At 40.7% G+C, this 24,915-nt stretch overlaps 1 protein-coding gene across 1 annotated transcript; it reads left to right on the top strand.

Moving 5' to 3' along the window:
* The first annotated feature begins 4,745 nt into the window (after positions 1-4,745).
* Positions 4,746-21,948, top strand: MTCH2 (mitochondrial carrier 2). Its single transcript, XM_049891168.1, has 13 exons — positions 4,746-4,945; positions 7,519-7,603; positions 7,957-8,063; positions 11,808-11,834; positions 12,028-12,090; positions 13,444-13,501; positions 13,762-13,813; positions 14,246-14,305; positions 15,439-15,532; positions 16,488-16,535; positions 17,272-17,339; positions 18,542-18,617; positions 20,534-21,948. The coding sequence occupies exons 1-13, from the start codon at positions 4,859-4,861 to the stop codon at positions 20,618-20,620; spliced, it is 912 nt and encodes a 303-aa protein (XP_049747125.1). The 5' UTR covers positions 4,746-4,858; the 3' UTR covers positions 20,621-21,948.
* The last annotated feature ends 2,967 nt before the right edge of the window (positions 21,949-24,915 follow it).

The raw sequence follows: 24,915 nt of genomic DNA, 5'->3' as shown, positions 1-24,915 counted from the left end.
TCAGTTACTTTCCCTCTGCAGTTTCCTCCCAAAATGTCATTGGCAGCTTCTGCCCTCCACCATTGGAGAATCTGGTGGTACAGCCCACATCCTCCCCCACAATCCACCCTTGCAGCAGTCTCTGTGCCCCTCAGTGCCACAGGCGTCAGTAAGGCACAGGCACCACCAATACACAAATCCATGAATAAAGAGTCCTCTTGTTAAAGAGCCTCTCTGCTCCCGCTTGCATTGATGTCTAAAAAGTTTCTGGACTTAGTTGTAAGCAACCTGAAAGTTTCTTATAACTCTGAAAGCTACAATTCACTATTATATTTTTGTGCCAAACTGGGTAGGTGCATTATTTCTTTCAACCCTCACAACAGCCATATGGAGTAGACATTACTATACTTTGAGGTCTGAGTTTCAAAGAGGTCCTGTAATCTGCCTGAGGCCACATAGTTAATAATTGGTGGAGTTGGAGTTTGGACCAGGTCCACTGGCCTTCAAAGCCGCACTCCTACCCTATAAACTGCCTCCCAATATCACCTAGCACCATGCTGAGTACAGGACAATACTAAATAAAACTAACATTTGTGTTTTAATGTACAAATTAAAAAAAAAAAATCCTTCCCTATACATGACTTAATGCTTATAATAACCCTGAGAGGTAATAGTAGTGGTTGTTGTTGTTAGGTGCCATAGAGTCAGTTCCAACTCATAGAAACCTTGCCTACAAGAGAAAAAAACACTACCTAGTCCTGAGTTATCATCACAACCGTTGCTATGTTTGAGCCCGTTGTTGCAGCCACTGTGTCAATCCATCTCCTTGAGGTCCTTCCTCTTTTTTGATGACCCTCTACTTTACCAAGTATGATGTCTTTCTCCAGGGACTGGTCCCTCCTGATAACATGTCCAAAGTGAGACGATGTCTCACCATCCTTGCTTCTAAGGAGTATCCTGGGTATACTTTTTTCAAGACAGATTTGTTCATTTTTCTGGCAGTCCATGGTATATTCAATATTCTTCACCAACCATAGTTCAAAGGCACCAATTTGTCTTCAGTCTTTCTTATTCATTTTCCAGCTTTCACACGCATATGAGGCAATTGAAAATACCAAGGCTTGGGTTAGATGCACCTTAGTCCTCAAAGTGACATCTTTGCTTTTCAATAGTTGAAAGAGGTCTTTTGGAGCAGATTTGCCCAATGCAATACGTTGTATGATTTCTTGACTGCTGCTTCCATGGGTGTTGATTGTGGATCCAAGCAAAATGAAATCCTTGACAACTTCAATCTTTTTTCCATTTATCATCATGTTGCTTATTGGTCCAGTTGTGAAGATTTTTGTTTTCTTTATGTTGAGATGTAATCCGTACTGATGGCTCTAGTCTTTCATCTTCATCATTAAGTGCTTCAAGTTCTCTTTACTTTCAACAAGCAAGGTTGTGTCATCTGCATATCACAAGTTCTTAATGAATCTTCATCCAATCCTAATGCTTCATTGTTCATACAGTCCAGCTTCTTGGGTTATTTGCTCAGCATACAGATTGAATAAGTATGGTGAAAGCATACAACCCTGATGCACACCTTTACTGATTTTAAGACATGCAGTATTCCCTTGTTCTGTTTGAATGACTGACTGCCTCTTGTTCTGTGTACAGGTTCCACATGAGTACAATTAAGTGTTCTGGAATTCCCATTCACAACATCACCCATAATCTGTTATGATCCACACAGTTGAATGCCTTTGTGTAGTCAATAAAACATGACTTAACATCTTTCTGGTATTCTCTGCCTTCAGCCAAGATTCGTCTGACATCAGCAATGATATCCCTTCTTCCACGTCCTCTTCTGACTCCAGCTTTAATTTCTGGCAGTTCCCTGTCAATGTATTACTGCAACCACTTTTGAATTATCTTCAGCAAAATTTAACTTGCACGGGTCTGGGTTTTCTGGGTAATATTAATGATATTATTTTATAATTTCTGCATCTGTCTGTTGAAACATCTTGTGACTCTGTCAATTCCTGTAGCCCTGTTTTATACCAATGGCTTCAGTGCAGCTTGGAGTTCTTCCTTAAGTATCATCGGTTCTTGATCATATGCTACCTCCTGAAATGGCTGAATGTCGACCAATTCTTTTTGGTACAGTGACTCTGTGTATTCCTTTCATCTTTTTTTGATGTTTCTGAGTCATTCAATTTTTTGCCCACAGAATCCTTCAATATTGCAACTCAAGGATTGAATTTTTTCTTCAGTTTTTTTCAGCTTGAGAAATGCCAAGTGTGTTTTTCCCTTTTGATTTTCTAACTCCAGGTCTTTGCACATTTCATTATACTACTTTGTCTTCTAGAGCCACCTTTATTATCCATAAATTTAGATATGTTGTTGTTGTTGTTAGGTGCCATCAAGTTGGTTCCAACTCACGGCAACCCCATGTGCATTAGAAGGAAACATTGCCCAGTCTTGTGCCATCCTCACGATTGTTGCTATGTTTGAACCCATTGTTGCAGCCACTGTGTCAATCCATCTTGTTAAGGGTCTTCCTCTTTTTCACTGACCCCTCTATTTTATCAAGCATGATAGCCTCCAGGGACTGGTCCTTCCTAATAATATGTCTAAAGTAAGCAATACGAAGCCTCGCCATCCTTGCTTCTAAGGAGCATTCTGGCTGTACTCCTTCCAAGACAGATTTGTGCGTTCTTCTGGCAGTCCATAGTATATTCAATATTCTTCACCAACACCATAATTCAAAGGCATCAATTCTTCTTTGGCCTTCCTTATTCATTGTCCAGCTTTCACATACATATGTGGTAATTAAAATACCATAGATTGGGTCAGGTACACCTTAGTCCTCAAAGTGACTTCTTTGCTTTTTAACACTTTAAAGAGGTGTTTTACAGCAGATTTGCCGAATGCATAAAATACATCGTTTGATTTCTTGACTGCTGCTTCCATGGGTGTTGATTGTGGATCCAAGTAAAATGAAATCCTTGACAACTTCAATATTTTCTCCATTTATCATGATGTTGCTTATTGGTCCAGTTGTAAGGATTTTTGTTTTCTTTATGTTGAGGTGCAATCCATACTGAGGGCTGTGGTCTCTGATCTTCATCAGTAAGTGTTTCAAGTCCTCTTCACTTTCAGTAAGCAAGGTTGAGTCATCTGTATATCACAGGTTGTTAATGAATCTTCCTCCAATCTTGATGCCCTGTTCTTCTTCATATAGTTCAGCTTCTTGGATTATTTGCTCAGAATATAGACTAAGTCTGGTGAAAGGATACAACCCTGATGCACACCTTTCCTGACTTTAAACCACGCAGTATTTCCTCAGTTTGTTTGAATGGCTGCCTCTTGGTCTAAGTACAGATTCCGCACAGGCACAATTAAGTGTTCTGGAATTCCCATTCTTTACAAAGTTATACATAATTTGTTATGATCCATACAGTTGAATGCCTTTGCATAGTCAATAAAACATGACTAAACATCTTTCTGGTGTTCTCTGCTTTAGATATAAAAACTGAAAATCATAGAGGATGAAATGACTTCTCACTTGGATAATGACAACCATTGGGATAAAAAGTAAGAGCCAGGATCCAAATGCAAGTCTTCTCTCAGGGTTTCATTCTCTGCGCCACACTCTGCTTCACTAAATGTCTAACATAGAACACGTGAGCTGGGGGAGGAAGGGCAAAGACAATACCTTTTTCATTTTTGCCTGTACTAGCTTCTAGCCAAGGAGCCCTGATGGAGCAAATGGTTAAGTGCTTGGCTAACGGAAAGACTGGCGGTTTGAACCCACCCAGGGGCTCCGTGAGACAAAGACCTGGCGAGCTGCTCCATAAAGATGAAAGTCTAGAAAACCCTACTGTCACATACGGTCGTTATGAGTTGGAATCCACTCGAAGGCAACTAACAACAGCCTCTAGCATGCTGGGCAGTCAAGAATTGTTCATTTATGCGACAAAATTTTTTGAGCACCCAGTATGTGCCAAAAAACACATTCCGACTCATAGCGACCCTCTGCGACAGAGTAAAACTGCCTCATAGGGTTTCCAAGGAGCAGTTTGGTGGATTTGAACTGCCGACCTTTCAGATGGCAGCTGATCTCTTAACCACTGCACCACCAGGGCTCCTAATATGTGCTAGTCACTGGAAATGCAACAGTGAACAAAGACTGTCACTGAGTCCTGAACTCACAGACTTACATTCTACTGGAGTGGAAAAACAACGTCAGAGAGTGAAATGTGCTACAGTGCCGGCGTAGGAAATAAGGGGTAGGAAAATTTAGGCAAAGTTGTCAGGGAAAGCGTCTGAGGTGATACTAATTGAATGAATGAATGGCAACCCGCAGATGGATGCATTGTTCTTTCTGAAGTAACTAGATTTTTGTAGGGCGTTAGGCTGTTATCGCTTTGACGCTGAATATCCTTTGGAACTTATGTTGATTAGGCCCAAAGGGCAAGTGCAGAGGCGTAGCATAAGGAAGAATCCCCGAAAATTCTTTTTATTTCTCCGACCCTTCCTCGGCCGCCAGGGTCACACACAAGCCACTGCCACGCCCATTCTCCTTGCGGACGCTTTCGGCCTAAGCATGCGCAAGAGAAACTGTCTTTCCTGGTGGAGGGCACGGATCCCACTATACTGCGCATGTACCGCCCGCCCATGAGCCCCGCCCCGACCCCAGCGCCCGCTCGCGAGCGCCCGCCGTTTCTCTGGGCGGGGCGGTGGGCGGAGACTGGGCGGGCAGGCGCGCACCGGTGCTTGCGTGAGCGCGCGCCGCGGGCCGGCCAGTGAAGCCGGCGGCCCTGGCACGTGATCTGGGACCGGCTCAGTAGCTTGGTGGTTCCGTCGGTCTGTCCATCCGTCCGCGGGTGCCATCATGGCGGACGCGGCCAGTCATATGCTCCTGGGCTCCGGTATCACCATCCTGTCCCAGCCGTTCATGTACGTGAAGGTGCTCATCCAGGTATGAGTCGTCGCCATTCTCTTCCCCGCCCGGCACCCTGTCGGGTCGCCGCTACCCCCAGCGCCTGAGGATCGGGTCCAGCCTTCCCGGGCCTTCAGTCTCCCGAGGTGCCGCACCTTCTCTGCTGCCCCGACCTTCCCCGCAGGGCCAGCGTCCACCGTCCGCGACTCCTCTCGAGGGCCTTCACGAGCTCTCCTCCCCGCCAAGCGGTGAGGCCAGCTCCCTCTCCCATAGCCAACTGCCATCCCGCTCTGCCCGGTGGCTTCCCTGAACTTTGTTGTTTCTTCCCTGATGTTGATTCTGGCCGGTCGCCACTGAGGACTTCCCCACCCTCACCTTTCGCCCCCTCTGAAATTAGCATTCATCTCTTCTCTCCCCGCTCCTCCCCCCGCCAAAAAATCCCAAACGCTAGACGTAGACTATTCATTTGAAGACATTTTAAATTCAAGGGGAAGTTCAAGCCCATAAAGCCAACATTTTATTACCCCCTTCTTGTTTTTTATTTTGGTTTGTTTTTTGCTGCTATTCTGTTCAGAGATTTTAAGACCAGATACCCAGATCAACACAAGAGGCTCATTCAGAAGTAATAATGAAGTGGTTGCTGAGACAAATTTTGGAAGAATCCATCGAGCACTCTCAAGCAACCACCCATGTGGCTCATGACACTGAAAATCATATTTAAGCATAGGTGTTAGTTTCTAATATACTGTAAAATAATTCTTAGATGGTGTTTCATATTCACAGGCTAGTAGGTCAGGTTTTTGCTGATGATAGACTGCCAGGTAGTATTTTCAGTTGCTTTTCTAAATTTTTTCCGTGATGGGCATGTCATTCATTCTTTAAAACTTCATTGAGAGTTGCCATAAATATGTCAGGCGTTGTGCCAGGGAATGGGGCAGTTTTCTTGGAACCTTTGTCCTCAAGGACCTCACAGTCCACCTTTCTGTCAAAAATTCACAGGACACCAGGGAGGGTCACATTTCATATTCTTGAGTTGATGTTAATCCAGATTGTTGCTGATTTGACCTATGTGGATTCAGATTCCATATGGAAAAGGCTGTTCTAAAATAAATTATTTGAATCCAGCACTAAGACTGATTGAAATGTAGTATGTATGGCATCTAAAACAGAGAACTGGCACATTTAGAGCTGGGTAGCATCAGACAACAGCATTTTGCGGGACATCTGGTATGATGCCAATACTTCTCCTGGAGCCAGAATTTTATAGTGACAGAGTTCTTGTCTCAAAACTTGCATATCCCCAATCCTGATTTCACAACATCTATGAGTTGTCAAGTTTGTCAGAGGTTTTGATGAAATTCCCAGGTACCCAGTTTTAAAAACAGTCGCACAGCACTTTCAGACAGCTTAGACAAGTTAATCGAACAAGTTAAGAATCATAGCAATAGAGCCAAAGCTATGTCCAACAGCATCGTTCTCTCGAGCATCCCTTTGGCACTAAAAATCCTGAATATATTCTAGAAATAAAATTATAACCGTGAACTCTAAAATGGCCTTCATTAATTGCTAGTGATAGTCCATCCATTTAACATGAAGTTACGTTGTTGCGTTGTTAGGTGCCATCCAGTCAGTTCCCACTCATGGAGACCCTCTGTACAACAGAAGAAAACACTGCCCGGTCAGTCCTGTGCCATGCTCACAATTGTTGCTGTGTTTGAGCCCATTGTTGTAGTCACTATCAGTCCATTTCATCTTTTTCACTGATCCTCTACCAAGCATGATGTCCTTCTCCAGAGACACTGGTCCTTCCTGATAACATGTCCAAAGTATATGAGGTGAAGTCTCGCCTTCCTTGCTTCTAAGAAACATTCTGGCTGTACTTATTGCAAAACAGATTTGCTCATTTTTCTGGCAGTCTGTGATATATTCAGTATTCTTCGCCAACTCCATAACGTGAACTTAGTTTGCAATTATTTCACAAATGAATTATCCAGCTCTATCTGCTTTTGCCTCTGAGTGTTTTGTTAGCCAAACATGCAGTTGATATTTGAGGATGGCTTAGGGGATGTCTTTTCATTTTGTCCAAAATTTAAAAATGCCCTAAATTTTCTTTAAAAAACATTTTTGAGCCTCCTCAGGAATCTGTAGCTTTCCTAACACAAAGTTCCTTTATTCTGTTTGTACTTTGATATTAGTCTGGCACAGCTACATGGTTCACTTCATAGGACTTGAACCAAGGAAAGTTGGAGTTTATTGAAACCAGTCTTATCATTTGATAAAAAATTGACAAGGATGATACTTCATCATTGCCTTGGAAAATATACACCACATTTTTACTTGTGTTAAAAATGATAACCAAGATTTTGTTCTTTATTCAAGACCTTGCAACCAATGCATTCTTGGGAGTATTGCTTAAAAACCCATTGCCATTGAGTCGATTCCAACTCATGGCAACCCTACAGGACAGAGTAGAACTGCCCCATAGAGTTTCCAGGGAGCACCTGGTGGATTTGAACCGCCAAACTTTTAGTTAGCAACTGAGTTCTTAAGCACTGCACCACCAGAACTCCGGGAATATTGCTTAGTGTTGATATATTTCCTTGTTTTTAAAGGTGGGGTATGAGCCTCTTCCTCCAACAATAGGACGAAATATTTTTGGGCGGCAAGTATGTCAGCTTCCTGGTCTCTTTTCTTATGGTAAGTGTCTTTGATTTATTTGGAATTTGATGACATTGAAGACTATGATAGACAAAAAAAATTCATTGCTGTCGAGTCAATTCCTACACATAGCGACCCTATAGGATAGAGTAGAACTGCCCCATAGGGTTTCCAAGGAGCAGCTGGTGGATTCCATCTGCCAGCCCTTTGGTTAGCAGCTGTTAGCAGCTGAGCTCTTAAGCGCTGCGCCACCAGGGCTCCTTGATAGACAAAATAGAAAAGAAAAAAAAAAAAGTAGAATTCTTAAGATGGCAAAGAAGGCATGTTTCCTTGAAATTTCTATGGAATCATTTCTTCCAACTAGAATTTAAATCTCTGACTTGTGTTCTTAGCACAACACATTGCGAGCATCGATGGGAAGCGTGGGTTGTTCACAGGCTTAACTCCACGACTGTGTTCAGGAATCCTTGGAACTGTGGTCCATGGTAAAGTTTTGCAGGTGAGTGGAAAATCAGTCTTCCCGTAGATTTACATAACCTTTATTTACAGTTTGACTAATCAAGAGCAATTCAAAGATTTATTTATAACTTTGGCCATTCTTCCCGCTGAAAAACATTCTCTTGAAATACCCATTCTTAGGTCTTTCCTGGAAGCAAGGGGCATTCTTGCAAATTGATGTAGTTGATTTTGAACTATATAACCTTCCTTTGAACTAGTCATTCTGAGCAGAAATTAAATACATTCGCTTATTTGGTCTCTGAGCGTTTATTTATTTGAAGGAGGAAGGAAGCTCACTAAAACATACCTTTTTTTCCCCCTGCAGTTATTTTCTTCTTATTTCTAGTGTTACCCTAGTAAAATGTTTTCTGTGAAAAACTTACCAAAGTAAACATAAAAGTCAGGATAGTGGTTATTTACAGGGGAGAGAGAGGTACCATGGATGGGGAAGTGGGGTAATACCAATGAATTCTCTTAACCTAGGTTAAGGCTGTTATGAGTATTTGTCTTGTAATCATTTATTATACTGTGCATTCGTATTTTGTACACTATTCTGTATGTGTGTTAGATTTTATAAATTTTAAAGTTAAAAAAAAACCCTTACCAAAGTAGGTATCAACTGCAGGATAGGGGTGACTGTTAGGGAGAAGGGAGGCCTGAGAGGTGAGACTTCAGCTGTATCTGTGCATTTTATTTTAAGAAGGCAAGAGATTTTAAGCAAAAAGGGCGAAACATTAACATTTGTTTAATGTTGGTGGATATATAGGTAAATTTCTTAATTTTTCTGTATGTTTGAGATGTTTCATAGGATGTTTTAGTGACATTTGTTTCTTAGTGATCCTTTTGTTTCCCTGTGTTCTTTTTACTTCAGATGCTAAAGCTCGAAATATAATTTTGATTGTACTGATTTCTCAGTTGTGCCTATTACAATGTAGGTCTACTGAATTAACCCTTAGGGCAATCTTAGTATTTGGGAAGTGGTTCTGCAAACAGAATTGCCCTTTGCTATATTATTAATTTTTTTTTTATATATATATATTATAAAGGTGTTATGGATAAGAATTCTGTACCATTTAGAACAGTCCAGGGAAGGTTGTTCTGCATGAGTGTGGTTGGGAATATGACTAATGGATTTTCTAGTTCATTATTCTGTCCCCTAGTGGCACCAAAGGCTATGTTATCCTCTGTGCTATAACTCAAAAAATGTAGGAGTGTATGCTAACAAATTAAATTTTTAACCTTTACCATGTATCAGATGTGAAAAATACCAACTGCTCATTTAAATAGTACCATATACAATCTTCATTGTACTTTTTTTAGGCTTTAATATTTTCCTCAATAATATTTTAACAACTAACGAGCAAATCATACTTTTGCTAAACAATTTCATCGTCTAATTGGCTTGTTGTTGTTGGGTGCCGTCAAGTAGGTTCCAACTCATAGCGACCCTAAGTATAACAGAATGAAACACTGCCCGGTCTTGCGCCATCCTCTTGATCATTGTTACGCTTGAGCCCCTTGTTTGTTGTAGGCACTGTGTCAGTCCACCTCATTGAGGGCCTTCCTCTTTTTCACTGACCCCCTGCTTTACCAAGCATGATGTCTTTCTTTAGGGACCGATCCCTCTTGATAACATGTCCAAAGTATGTGAGATGAAGTCTAACAATCCTTGCTTCTAAGGAGCCTTCTGGCTGTACTTCTTCCAAAACAGATTTGTTCGTTCTTTTGGCAGTCCATGATATATTCAATATTCTTCGCCAACACCATAATTCAAAGGCATTGATGATTCTTCTGTCTTCCTTATTCATTGTCTAGCTTTCCCATGTACATGAGGCAATTGAAAACATCCTGGCTTGGGTCAGGCGCACCTTAGGCTTCGAGGTGACATCTTTGCTTTTTAACACTTCAAACAGATACTTTCCAGCAGATTTGCCCGGTGCATTGTGTCATTTGATTTCTTTTAAATTTTCTTCAGCTTTTATTGATTTGAGTAGGTCCGTTTTAGTCAGCTTCTCACATGGAGGCTGTTTCATCCTTCAATCCACCAAGCCACTCCTTGGAAACCCTATGGGGCAGCTCTACTCTGTTCTATAGGGTTGCTATGAGTTGCAATCAACTCAGTGGCCACGGGTTTGGGTTTTTATTCTTTTTATCATGTTTGTGGGCTGAATGTAGATGCACCCTTCCAGGTGGCCCATGAGTCAGAATGATGGTATCTTAATGGGCGTTGTTTTTGGTGGGTTGATAACTGCTTTTTCTTTTTCAGCCACATCCTACTCTGGGCTCAGTGAAAGTATATTACCGTTACCTGAGTGAGATTTTGGAAACCCAGGTGGTGTAGCGGTTAAGAGCTATGGCTGCTAACCAAAAGGTCGGCAGTTTGAATCCACCAGGCACTCCTTGGAAACTCTGTGGGGCAGCTCTACTCTGTCCTCTAGGGTAGCTATGAGTCCAAATCGACTCGATGGCAACGGGTTTTGTTTACGGGTGTTTAAGTGAGATTTACTTGTGGGAAGGCAGCTGTCATCTACTCAGAGAACTTTGTGTATAGATTTAGAGCACAAATGAAATTACTGCTTGAGACCAAGGTCCATTATGTAAAAGAAAATTAAGGCAAACTTGAGTAAACAGGTACCCTGAATATGGATTTCAGATGTAGCCAAATGAAATATAACAAAGGGTTGGTACCACAGTTAGTATCAGCAGCCACTTCTATAATCAAGAAGAAAAAGCTATTGGGGGTTGAGGAAACTGTTAACCTTTATAAGAGTTCTGTATATCTGAACAAGAATTGAATTAAATCTGTTCAGAATAATGTAGAAGAGATAGGTAGATAATTTTTATTGATGGAGTAAAAAGCAAAGACTGGAAGTGACCACAAATTTTTAAAGAGGTCTGAAACTATTAAAATTAATTCTAGCAAAGGACCTGGAGTTTAACCAAAAGACATTACTTTGCTTAGTCTTTACGTTCTCTTTTGCCTGTGATTTTTTTTTTAAAAACGTAATTTTTTTTTTGGAGAAGTATTGTCTGATTTTTTTAATCTGGTATGACTAGGAAATACAACTGGTTATTATGTAATAAAGGAGCTTAATTGTCTGATTCTTTTCATTTCTCTTAGCCCACCTATTTTTAAAATATCCCACAAATATTTCCTCTTCTGGTATGGTCTGGGCTCTGGCTGTGTTCATGTTCTCTCAAGGTTTTTTTTTTCCCCTCTTACTTGTTTTCCAAACAGATGATACAAAAAGAAAAGTGAGGCCGTTTCAGCTGTTCAGACTTAGCACCAATTCACTGTTCTTCTGTACAATGAAGACAAGAATCTTGCCCTAATTTGGTATTGGCCTGGCATTTTCAATGAGAAGAGTAGGAACCCTGGGCCATGTTTTTGTCGGGTCATTTTCTGTTAAACCTGTATGTTTAGCAAATAATACGGTGCTTTTTTTTTTTTTTTTGCCATTGTTTTCAAGTAAGCTTTTTCATGCGTATTCGCTTATTGCTCTAGCTGGCCAATATGTTAAATGTAGCAACAAGGCCATCTTTAGAAACACTTATTTCCAGTTGATAATGAGAGAAAAAAAAAAAATTTTTTTTTTTTTTTAAATGAGAAGTAGAAGTTAATTGGAGATTATGGCCCAAAAAAAAAAAATTTTTTTTCTTTCAGCGATTTTACTTTTCTGTCCTCTTTCACATGGCACTCTAATAGCCTTAATCGACCTCTCTTTCCTTTCCCCTTTTTTTGTAGCATTACCAGGACTCTGAGAAGCTTGAGGTATGTTGGAGTTGATTCTGTGTGTGGGCCCTTTCCCCTTGCAAGTTTTTGCTATTTGGTCCTCTTTAGGAGTGGGGCTGTGCAGTCAGTTTCCATTTAATCTCCATGAATACTGGCACATGGGGTGGCCACTAGGTTAATAGTTCTCATTGAAACCATCAAGAGCTCTGTTTTCTTTGATTTGGATTTTCAGGAGTTAGGATCTGGAAATGTACAGAGAGATGGCTCATCTTCCTTTGACCGAGTTATCAAGGAGGTAAGAGATGGATTTGATCCAACGCAATTTCCCTAAATCAGATTGTATGCAGTGTGGCAGTTGTGAATCAGATCACCAGACCTGTGTGCTCAGCATCAGTTCCCAAATGAAATTAAACCTTCACCTTAGTGTGGGCTACACGTGTAAAATAAAGAGAAGCCGTGCTCTCTCTTTGGGATAAAGGCATTTCAGAAAGGGTGACAGTAGAAAACTCATTTGTTCACTCATTTCTTCTTTAAAAAGTGAAAAGTTTTCTACTGAAGTCTTCTAATGGAGTTGAAAACCTCTAGCACAAAAGTATTAAGATAGTGGCCAGACCCATTGCTGGTTAGAGATTATGTGTCCGGAAATGCTTTTATCTTTTATAAGTGAACCTAACTTTGGAATGTTCCTCATCACCCATTTCCCCCCCATCTTCTGCCACTGGAGTTTCTTCATGTCTGACTTCAGATGTCTGACTTTCAAAACCACTCTTTTTATTTCTCAGCCTTTACATTGTCTCATTGTCTCTAATGAGGTCATGATTGCTGCCTTTTAAAAAATATATATTTCAGACTTTACTAAAGGTCTAATACATCAGATGAATCAGCTCTGTTCTCTGAAGTTTTCACGGAGTTTGTCTAAAAGCAGGGATGAGTGCAGTAATAAGCATTTTATATTTTCTTGACTTTAGTTAGCCCCACAGGGTCTTCTCAGAACCACCATTGGAGTGGGCGTGGTCTCTTAACTGACAAATATAGTGTTTAAATGCAAAAATAAATGACATCTAGACCTGCTCGGCTTAGAGCCCCAGGATCCAGCTCCAAGTATTGTAATTTAATTTTCTCTGCTACCTCCTTACAAAGTGCTGAACTAGAGAGATAAACTAGAATAAACCCAGCAGCTCGACAATAAGGCACACTTGTAGGATTGTGGCCACAAACAAATCAGAGCTGCTCTGTTCTCCCTAAGGTGTTGGTTGGCACAGAGTCAGTAGAGCCTGATACTTGACTGGCAACTTAATACTCTAAATACAGGCCTCATGATTCTGTTCCAGCTCTCTGAGGATTTGCTGGTGACCCTCCCTGTTCCTTTGCTTTTGTTTTTCTTATCTGTGAAGTTGAGAAAATAACAGAACCTGCTTTGCAGAGATATTTTGAGAAGTAACTCTAACAGAACAATGAAATCCACCAGTGAAAGGTGTGATCATGTATTATATTGTGTCGCATTCAAGCTGCCGTTCCTGACCCCAGGGCAGGAGTGTTGTGTAGCTCACTTTCTTATTATATACTGCAGTATCAACCCGCATTCCTTCTCACAGGAATTTCGGTGTTAGTTCTTTAGATTTCAGAAGTATGTGTTGATTGTTTCTAGACAACACGAGAGATGATGGCTCGTTCTGCTGCTACCCTGGTCACACATCCCTTCCAAGGTATGTCTGCAGTTGGTGACTACAGTCTGGTTCCTGTCTCTCTTTTACACCTTGGTTTCTCTTGACCTCTTAGATAGGTTGGCATGGGAATTCACTAAAGTGCCTTTCCTGCATGTTTTTTGTTTGCTTGCTTATCTTTGCTTTTGACCAGTTTATCCAGATAACAAAGTGTCTTTAGGTGCAAAAAACTTTCTTTTTTCCCCAGGGCTATCAAAATGTATGTCAACATAGTTTTAAAAATCTTTCTCTGTGTTCTGCAGTGATTGCTCTGAGATCGATGGTACAGTTCATTGGCAGAGAATCCAAATATTGGTAAGTGCTTTTGTTTTTAAGTATTCAAGATCTGTTGAAGCCAAATTAATAGAATACTATTTTGCATTTGTACAATGCCTTAGAGTTTACAGAACAAATTCATATATCTGAAATCATTTTGATCCTCACAAAAAAACAGTAAAATAGAAGAAAATGGGCTTGGGCAGACTTGGGAGCCTACCAGTCATCTCAAAGTAAGCTGCAAAGACACCAAAGCCAAGATTCACCAGGACTCCAGGCGATCGCATGCTTACGTCATAGCACCTTCATTTCTTTCTTCAGATTCAACTCTGTTTGCAGAGTGAGGGGGTGTTAGAAAAGTCAGGGAGGGGGATATAAATTTGACCTTGTCAAAAATGATCATTGAACTTATTTTTTTCACATCTTCATAATAATTTTCATGTATTTCACCTGTCCTTCTTGTGCACTCAGCGGACTTTGTGACTCCATAGTAACCATCTATCGAGAAGAGGGCGTACTCGGATTTTTTGCGTGAGTAAATGTTAACTTGTGTGTGTGTGATTTTTGTGTGAGCAGAAAGTTTTAATAAAAGTAAGGGCAGTGAGTCTTTGTTTAATTCTTGTGGGCAGATGTGCTATTCTATGCATAACTCTTTCGATTTAAGCTGTCTTGCTCTGAAGATTACAGACCTTTGCTTCTGGGGATTTTTAAAGCATTTGAAATGACTGGTTTGTTTATTTGTTTTTTAACAAATAAGTTCCCCCCACTTCCCAATTATATTCAGAAAATGAGGAAAATTAGTTTTTTTAAAAAATGGAAAAATCTTTTAACATGTATTTTCTTTATCCTGAGAAAGAAGTTTGCATAGTTATATTAAATTCTTTCTGATTCACTTTGGAAGAACTTAGGCTACTACCCTCATTCTTTGATTAACAACAGAAACTTTGTATTATTAACTAAATGGGCATTTTAAAATTTTCAGAGTGTTTCCACCTACTTGATTTTATTTGATTATCATAAATATTCTCTGAGATAGGCAGGACAGCTATTATTCTCATCTTATAGATTAAAAAAATACTGACGCTCAGGAAGTTCACTTGTGACTGGTCTTGTAGCTGATAAATGATGGTGCTGGCATGTGAGCCCTGGCCTTCAGTCCTTGGGATAGTGTTCCTCCCACTGTTCCATGTTGCCTCACCTAGGCCACTCAGGCCCTGGAAACATGTCCTTTGATGTCTCAGCTATTTCTGTGTTTGGGCTATTGCCATTTTGTAATTGTTCTCATCTTTTGCCCTGCCAAATATGAATATCAACTAGTTCAGCAAAAACCATGTTTAAGTCTCTCCTCCAAAGTACCTGGCAAATTTTTGGCTTTTTCCATGTAATTACTAATAGTAAGGTGAGCCATTGGCCGTAGTTCAGAGGGAGAGAGCTGACCTGCATTTTAAAAATGGGAACAAAATTCATTAGAGATGAGCCTCAGGTGTAGCTCTAATAACTAGAACAAAACTAGGTAAGAGGGCCAGATTCTGGTACTCAGAGTCTTTTCAGTTCTCTATAGCATTTTGCTATCTAATTCTTTGAGAAGTGTTTATACTGAGTGAATTATCTTTTTACTGATCACAGTCCTTGGTTCTTCTTATTTTTATTGTTTCTTCACGTAGGGGTCTTATTCCTCGCCTCCTAGGGGACATCATTTCCTTGTGGCTCTGTAACTCACTGGCCTACCTCGTCAATACCTATGCACTGGACAGTGGGGTAGGTATGACTTTGATGAGCTGCACTGGTGCTGGCATTATTGTATTCAGCCGGCTGCTACGTTAGCTTCAAAGCAAGATGACAGTCTTCTATGCTCCAGACACACATTATTTGCCTAAAATTCATCAGTTGAGTTTTCAAAGGCTCATGGAATGATCCATGTTGTTTACTGTAGAGACACGCACCTAAAGAGTCATTACCTGGGTGTGCAGAGTAAGCCAGAGAGATTTAGCCCTGCCGCAAGGAGATCACTTCTTTATTGGTATCTAATTTTGGCGGTTAGCATCAAGCAGGGGAACAGTTTTATGGTGTATCTAGGGGTTTTCATCCAGCCTAGAGTGTGAAGGGGACTCCTGTGTTGGGTTTTCTAGAAACCTCAGCTTGGGAGGTTTTGAGAATCAGCCTTTCCTAGAATTGATGTTTCCCCTGCCTCCACAATTGTGGGACGCCTTTGTATACAGGCAACCCCATAGCGTGGTAGGAAATAGAACACACCAAACATTATGACTAAATCCATGTTGTGCACTTCTTGAGTGTGGAGAATGATCTTCTCCACAGTATCTGGATCCAAGCTAGGTATCTAGGTGGTGAATTGTCCTGTATACTGTAAATACACTGTAAATACAGTTTTCTGGGGACTGTATTTCCAGGACATGGGAAAAGGTTACCACTCTTATTTTCTTTTGTCTTTGAAATCCTGAGATTTACCACATTTGGTCGTTAACCATCTTAGCCTAATGTGAATTTGTCTGTTAATGTTGAATCACAGTGATGATTTTGACCACTGCCCTTTTATGCTCATAATTCATATTTTATGTTTTTATCATCAGAATTCATTTTAAAGCTGTCAGACCAATACTTTAGGTATAGACTATATTGATATTGGTGGGGACAACTAACTGTTAACATGATCTTGTTTTCACTTCTTCTCATAAAGGTCTTCTGCCTGTTTTAGGTTTCCACCATGAGTGAAATGAAGAGTTATTCCCAAGCTGTCACAGGAGTGAGTTTTCTTAATCCTTTTAATCTTCTAGGAATAGTTGTGGGTTGTTTTTGTTTGTTTTTTATTATTATTAATCTGGCCTGTGTCAGCACCGCTTTAAAGTATCCAGATGTCTTGCTGGAAAGTCTCCCTAAAATTAGTTAATGTCTGTCAGAGGTAAGAACGCCCCCAAGTTCCTCTTCTCACTACTGAGTCACAGTAATAACAGCTCATGTGGTTTGGTACTTATTGCTTTCAAAGGGGGTGCTGTTCCTACATAAGAGAACTTCACCCTAGTTAAAGAATCTTCACCATAAAGATGGAGTCTTCGAATAGTTGAGTTTTAAAGTAGTTTCCATCATCTTTCAAAAGAGGCTTGGGTTTTCTTATTTTCTTCAGGGGTGTTTTGAAATGCTTCATTGTGTTTAGTTGTGTTTACTTCTTCTCCAAAATAATGTAGTTCGGTTTTATTTGACTAAGGACCCAGTCACGGGATAAGAGAAGTTTTCTGGCCTTTTGCTGGAATGTTGACTGTGCTGGTATGTTAAGAGGAAGAAGCCTCTCCAAGCTCAAAAATGTATAATTTAGCCTTTCCTGGGACCCTGAGAGAACTAACCAGTGTTGGAGTGTCTGACCACAGTGGCACGCAGCACTAGGACTTTAAGAGGGGGGAAAGAACAGAGTAAATAGAACTAGGAATTATCTGATAACTTAGCCGTCTTTTTTTTTGTTTGTTTTGTTTTTAACCACTTTATAGTTTTTTGCCAGCATGTTGACCTATCCTTTTGTGCTTGTGTCTAATCTTATGGCTGTCAACAACTGTGGGTAAGTGCCTTGTGTTTTTCCTCCTGGTGGTTGGTTGCCTAATTGCCTGACTGATAGCAGTCCTGGTAGAAGTCTGGGGGAGAAAACTACAGTAGATGCTACTACTAGATTTCCTGTTTGTTTTTTTTCCCTCTATACTCCCCATGCAGCAATAACATCAGTTTATATTTAGAAGCAGCCACCTCAGATCCTTTTTTGGAATAGAGAAGGGCATAAATAGACAATATTTCTCAAGTACTTATAAATAGTATGTACTTGCCAGTGGTATAGGCCCTATCCTCAAAAAGGCAAAATAATTAGCGAATTATTCTATTTTCACATCTTTTTTAAAAAAAATCTTTACCTGTTTTTTCATGAAAGCTACAATAGCTATGTCAGGGACTGAAGGACAGCCTATACCTGTTATCCCTAGAGGGTTTCATGGAGAAAGTGAGTTTTGTAAAAAGAGAAGAAATTTGGTCTGTGGGGAGTTTGTCAGCCTTTCACTGTATTGGCTGGCAAGGGCGAGTGGCAGTGGGCTCTGTTGATATCCAGCTTCTCAGTGCCAAGTGACCTCCCCAAGTGGAATAGTAGTTTTGCCTCTTGATACAGTTCAGAACTCTGTTCCAGTACAGTCCCTCCACAGCAGACCTTTAGACATGTCGTCGTTTTCAAGCAGGATATCAAATAGATAGCTGGGGAGCAGAGTTCCACTATCACATTACATTCTGTTTGTGATTCATAGAACAGCTGCCACGTATTAGCCCGGCACCTGCTTGAAGGATGAGTTAGATTTATTATTATTCCTCACAGTTTTTTCAGAGGAAGTGATTTATGGGTTATATCTAAACAGTCACCACTGTTTAGATCTGTTGTCATATTTAGGTTTTTTGTGAACTCCAATTAGTGTTTAAATCCCCTTTCTCTGTTCTTTAGTCCTATAATTACTTTGTTCTAGAGTTTCATTTGTCCCCAAGTGAAAAACCTAGATGTTTTAGAAAATACATAAGTGATTGAAGTTTCTGTTCATTGATTTGAAGCCTAACTATGTGGGGGGAGCGTCCTTTTGTGATGCTCAGTCTTTCCCCTGCTCTAGTATGATTTGTTTCATTAGAATGAAAATTACCCCTCGGGGAGCCTTCTAGGTAGCAGAATATTTTGACAACCATTTCTGAAACTCTTGAGAGAATGTTTTGAGTAGCTAATCTTTTTTCCTATTTCAGCCTTGCAGGTGGATCCCCTCCTTACTCCCCTGTATATACTTCTTGGATAGATTGTTGGTGCATACTACAGAAAGAGGTATTTCTCTCTCTCGCTTTGTCTGCTTTTGTTTTTGCTTGTTTTCTTAATGTCGCTGGAATCCCAGGTTAATTCTCGTGGCTCAGCCTTTAGCTGCCAATTCCTGCACCCTTTACAATGCTTCATATATCTCTCTCTGGCATGCTAGTAAAATGTGATGCTTAGAAATCAGCAGGGGTAATGAAGTAAGAACCGTATATGTGACCTAGAAGCCATTGGAGTCACCACATTCAAGTTGCATTAGGGTCTGGGCAGACAGTTGTCCTGGTCATTAAAATTGATGGTCTTGATTTCAGACTCTTTGTTTTTTTTTTTTTTTCCAACCTCCCCTTTTTTTTACCTCCTCAGAATCTCCTTATGTATTCAAATGTTTCCACACAGTGTCAGTGAGGAAACTGGGAAATAAGTTGTTTATTATTTGTCACAGTAGTATTGGCAGAGCTGGTCTCTTACTTCTAGGCTATTGTTAGTGGATGATTTTGTCCAGACTCCAAATTATTACAGTAAAACCTGCAAAAGCCAGAACCTGGGTAAGGTAGAAACCTGTCAGAGAAGGAAAACTCTAGTATCTTCCACTAAGAGAGAACGATAGAAAAATGGTAAGACTGCATCTTGCCAAAGGTAGAAAACTTGCAAGACCTGGAAAAATAAGGCAGTCCCCTCGAATTCTGGCTCTCGCAGTTTTCACTGTATTTGTTATTGCTATGAGGTATGTCATCTGCAACCAGAAGGTCTTGATCAGTCTCAGTAAAGCTTTATTAGGGCTAGAATAATGGATGGGCTGTGAGCTAAATTTAGCATGGCATCACTTAAAAAGACCATCAGATTAAAGCTGTTTTTGAGTGGAAAGCACTTTTTAAAGAATTGCAGAAGAAAGTATAAAAAAGCTCTTTGTTACATTATTTTACAGCACTGGTGATGCATATGAGAAAGGCCTTTGTTCACAGAGCCCAGGCTTTAGCAGCCTGAACTGTGAATGAAAAGGCCTGAGTGCCGCTGGGCTGCTTTTGCTCAGCGTGTATGCCCAGCAGGCCCCGCTGCGAATCCAGGCTAGAACACTGGGATGATTTCAGCGTAGTCCTGACGCCAGCGTTTCGGGTTTCATTCTGAGTTTTATACCCTGTACTAGATAAGCTCCTGCTGTGATCCCCATTTAAAAGGAAAAATGGCCGTTATTTCCCTACTTTCTATTAGGGTATCAACACACCACCCCTAGGGAACAGTTGGTCCTGGAAGCGCTTAAGACAATAGCAAATCTCGATTGGCCATTTAGTACATGGCAGGTATCATGCTAAGAGCTGTCTGTGTATCAGCTCATGTAATCCTCAAACAACCAAATGAGGATAGGTACCATTATTTGTCATCCCCATTTTCTCTATGAAGAAACTAACTTAGAGCAGTTAAAGTAACTCCAAGTACGTAACCCAGGGTCACACAGTCTGTATTTGGGAGAGCTGGGATTTGTTCTCAGGCTGTCTGACTTCTGAGTCTACTGAGTTAAGCTCACGTTATTTTATTTATAAGATTTTTATAAGTACCCCTTCGAGACCTTTTCATTAAAAAATAAATAAAAGCTAGCCATTACTGAGTGTTAGGCCCTGTCCCAAGCACTTTACATATACTGACTCACTTGGTAACCCAGCTAGCAAGTGGCAGAGCCACAGTCCAAACTGGACATTCTGTCTAAGTAAGGAATTCTTGCCTTATCCATGAAGCCGAATTGTAGTTTTTAGTGCCAGAGAGCTCAGCCTGAGTCAGAGAATACAAGTTCCTTCTCTGTGGTGTTGGCCCCAGTTTTGTCCTGATGATTTTAGTCGCGTCTCCCAGAGACATAGCCAGTTGAATCTCACTCTGCTGATTTGGATTGGCTGACCTCTTCTTCACGCTGTGCTTTATTTGTGTTTATTTTTTTCCAGGGAAATATGAGCCGAGGAAATAGCTTGTTTTTCCGGAAGGTCCCCTTTGGGAAGACTTATTGTTGTGACCTGAGAATGTTAATTTGAAGATGTGGGGCAGGGACAGTGACATTTCTATAGTCCCAGATGCACAGAATTATGGGAGAGAATGTTGATTTCTATACAGTGTGGCGCGCTTTTTTAATAATCATTTAATCTTGGGAAAATGGAGGTGTTTGGTGTCTGCCTTTTTTGTTCTTTTTCCCACGCAGAGAATTTACCACTGAGATTCCCCCCTGTAGTTATTCTGAAGCATGACCTTTTTGCTTCAGACTCTTAAACAGAAAAAAAAAAAAGTTTCATTTCCCTAAGTGGTACAGGCAAAGTTGTCATGTGATTTTAGTTTCAATTTAAGATTTTGTAAAATGAAGAGTAGAAACCCAAGAAGAAATAGAAATAATTCTGTAAAACCTAAGAAAACTAATAAGGCAAACTACTTAAGAGGTTATGAGTTCCCGTGTCTTGAGCAGACCCTAGAAAGAGTCCATGCTCCCACGGAGTCTGCCTCGTGTTAGATGCTCCCATTTGATTACCCCTGTCTCTTGTACTTCAAGAAGGGACAAGAATAGAGAATGCACAAGGTTTGGAAAGTATGATGATTTTTTTTTCCAAAAGAAGTTCTTGTTTTCATATCAAATATGAAAAGTAAATACTACAGTAGTTGCCCCTTTCTCTCAGAGCTATGTCTTTGCCAGTCCCTGAATTACATCATTACACAGTTCTGATTGTATATAATTGTTTTCTCTAGCTTTTTGTTTTTGTTTTCTTTTTGTTGTCACGGAAGGTAAGTAGTTTGTTTTTTATCCTAATAACACCCTTGGAAAGTTTTTGTAACCTCTTTTCTGGTACCGGGGACTGACGTCCACAGGGTCATTAGGCTATGGACCACCTTGCATGTCATACCCTCAGCTGGCACGTTAACAAACCTTTATGGGAGGAAAAAATAACTGTAGAAGGAAATAAAATTCACCTCAAGCCTAAAGCTGTTATTTACTCAGGCCTTTTAAAAGCTGGTTCAAGTGCTGTAAAATGAGAAGACGTGGTTTCACGTATTTAAATAATCCCCTGGGACATTGCCAAACGAGTAAGCACTTAATTTGCTGCTTGTCAGACTCCTTAAAGCAGCAGCATTCATAATATTGGGGGAGAGTGAGCATGCAGGGGTCCCCTCCCTCCCCCTGGGCTCAGGAATGCAGCCTGAAGCTCCAGTAGCTCAGCTTGAAATGTCGCTGATATCTCTTACTTTGTCTCAAAAAGTAATGTAAAATTTTGTATTCTATTCAATATTACCGGCATTTGTTTTAATATAAAAATGTTTTGCATTACCTACTTTTTTTCCCAAAAAAATCTTCAAGTAAAGATGACCTAGGAAAATGTGCCATGTTTATGCTGTGGCTTCTGTACACATATACGCCTGCCTGTCCCTGGTTGAGAAGTGTGTCTGACTGTAATACCTAGTCTACCACCAGGGGGCACCCAGGTCTTGGTTTTCCCCTTGTGTTAGTGGAGCAAGTCACCACGGCCTGGGATTGCTCAAAGTACTAGTCCAGTCATTTTTTTCCAAGTTGTTATACCTCATGGGAGTAACATTCAATAGCACGTGTTATTTTAATCTTACTGCATCCAAGCTTTAGATCCAATAGGAGCCCAATACCTATGGTCCTCTGTAAAATTTAGTTATAGGCTATTAACGTAATCAAAAGTCTGAAGTTTATTCAAAAACAAATTCAGAACTGAAGCCACTCCCAAAGTCCACCTTTCAGTCAAAAAATTACACCTATAAAACAAACAGCCCTGGTGGCGCAGTGGTTAAGTATTCAGCTGCTAACCAAAAAGTTGGCAGTTTGAATCTCAACTGTTCCTTGGAAACCCTATGGGGCAGTTGTTTAGGGTTGCTATGAGTCAGAATCAACTCGACAGCAATGGGTTTTATAAAACAATAACACATGAAGAATGTGTTTCTTAGTTCAAATGTATGAGACCAAATGGGCAACACCTACCCAAGAGCAAAGATGAAAAGGCAGGAAGGGACTGGAAAACTGGATAAATGGACACAGGAAATCCAGGATGGAATGTGGTAGAATGGTGACACATGGCAGGGATTGCAACCAGTGTCACAAAACAATTCATATATAAGTTTTTTAATGAGAAACTAATTTGCACTGTAAACTTCCACCTAAAGTACAATAAAATTTAAAAAAAAAAAAAAGCCCACTAAAAACATCAGCCTCCCTTGGGCTTTATGGAAAAACTGGCTGCTCAGGTCGCAATCAATAAGGCTGTACAGCAAAGCCGAGTTTAAGGTTCTGCAGCACGTAAGGGAGCAAGAAGAGAACTAATGTCATTGGGGGCATTGACTCCCAAGCCCATTGTGTCAGTTTGAGTTCTCATATATCTGGTAGGATAGGTATCCCCATTACAGAAATAAAATGAGACTCAGATTAATAACTCACCAAAAATCATACAGCTAGTAAGCAGCTTCAGCGTTGGAGTCAAACTTAAGTTTATCGGCTTCAAAGCACGTTGTTTACTGCTACGTGGAGATTACGAAATGCTGAGAAGCAGCCAATACACCAAAATGATAAGTAATTTATGTCTGACAAAAAAGGCCTCTATTTGTAGTCAAAGCAGTAAGCCAAAAACCAGGCCTCCCACAGAGCAGAGCTGATCTTGATGAGGAGAGAGTGTTCTTGCTGCTACAGAATGATAAATATGTAAAGCGACTGAAAATGAAGTGATCGCCATTATTTTTCTAAACTATTATGATGGTTTATGCAGATGAAAAGCTCAGTTACTGTACAGTCAGAATTTCTGGAAGTCCTGCTAGTCCAGTGTATTTGGAGGATACCATTTCTTGTCAGTCATCTACATGTCAGCTCCTCGTGGGTGCTTCTAGAACGTCCTTGCAGATTGGATGGGTTCATTCAGGCTGCCTCCCTCACTGCCATGGTAATATCTGTTTTCAGGAGTTTTTGTTGTTGTTTTGGTTTGTTTTCTTTTTAACATGAAGCATTATATCTCCTTTTCAGAGATGTTTGGATGTACCTGAAGATGTTACATGTAACATTTTTTTTCCCCACTCTGTTGATCTCTCATGTTAGTTTCTCTTTGACCTGAGAGTCAGAACTTTCCACTTTGATTTTTGTCCTGGAGGGCAAGTTCCAAATGAAAAGTTCTTTTGCCACCAGCCAAAAAAATAAGTTCTCTTGAGTAGAATGTCTCAGTTGGGGATGAGGAACATGGTATCCACCCAGATTAATGGGAGATTAATTTTCTAAACCAACTGAGGGTGTTTTCCTTCCAACCACCTTTGTCTGCGTGAACCACCTTCCTCATCCGTTTGCTGCCAGTTATGTCTTGGGGCAGCCCCTTAGCACTGGCTAAGTAGTCTGCTATCATCTCGAGGACCTAGGGTCCTAAGAAAACAGCTAAGAGTCCATTTCGCCTTGGTCTTTAAGTGGGTTTCTCTGCAGTCTGGGTCCTAAATCTCTTGTCTGGGACAAATTAGGCAGATTTTGCATTAAAACTACAATTGTTCTGGATCCAGTTTATTACAACCCTGAAGGAAAATGTTTTTAAACAGATTCAGATTGTTACTCCACACCAAAATATGGCTAGAGGACAGCACCTTAGAAAGAAGCAAGGAAAAGGGGAGAGAGAGAAACACCACTGTCACCTGGAGGAGCTCTTCAAGACTCAGAGGCTTCCTGAGAGAGCAAATGATTAAACTGCCCTCCAGCTCTCTCAGGGTCTCCAAGGTGGCACGGTAGGTGAGAGAGATTTTCCTAGCACCAGCCTCTGCCTCACTAAGGCAGCCAGAAGAATGGACTGTTCTCTGGTAACTCCACATTTCCATGGAAAATGTGTTAGGCATTGCAGTTTATTTCCAAACAGAGTAGCATGAGGAGGCAGAGGTTAGACAAGGACAAGAATGAGAATTGCACCTTGTCTCCTTTTCTATCCAGTCTGGGCCCCTGCCCTCCTGGCTTTAAAAAAGACTGGTGAGAATGTCCTTTGGAAACAAAACCGGACAGTGAAAATGGAAACTGGTGCTGAGCCGCCCTTCAGACTGCTCACCTCCTGCTGGAACTGACTTCAGTATCTCCTGTCTTTATCCTCCCTGAGGCGACCACACTTTTTTAAAGATTATAAACACAACCCTCAGCTGTGAAGTGTGTGGCCTCTGCAAAGTCCTGTTCTAGGACCGGGGAGGAGGGGGGGATGCAAAGACACGTAATAGCTCTCCCTGCCCTCCTTGGAGCTGAGTGTTCACTGCGGGGAGGGTGCAGTATGACAGGAATATAAAAAGCTAGGAATGTTGGGAGGGTTAAATGAAACCATAT

Source organism: Elephas maximus, chromosome 7, assembly GCF_024166365.1.
Source record: "Elephas maximus indicus isolate mEleMax1 chromosome 7, mEleMax1 primary haplotype, whole genome shotgun sequence".
NCBI classification, from domain to species: domain Eukaryota; kingdom Metazoa; phylum Chordata; class Mammalia; order Proboscidea; family Elephantidae; genus Elephas; species Elephas maximus.
The sequence above is the reverse complement of the archived record's forward strand: the minus strand, read 5'-3'. Positions and strand labels throughout refer to the sequence as shown.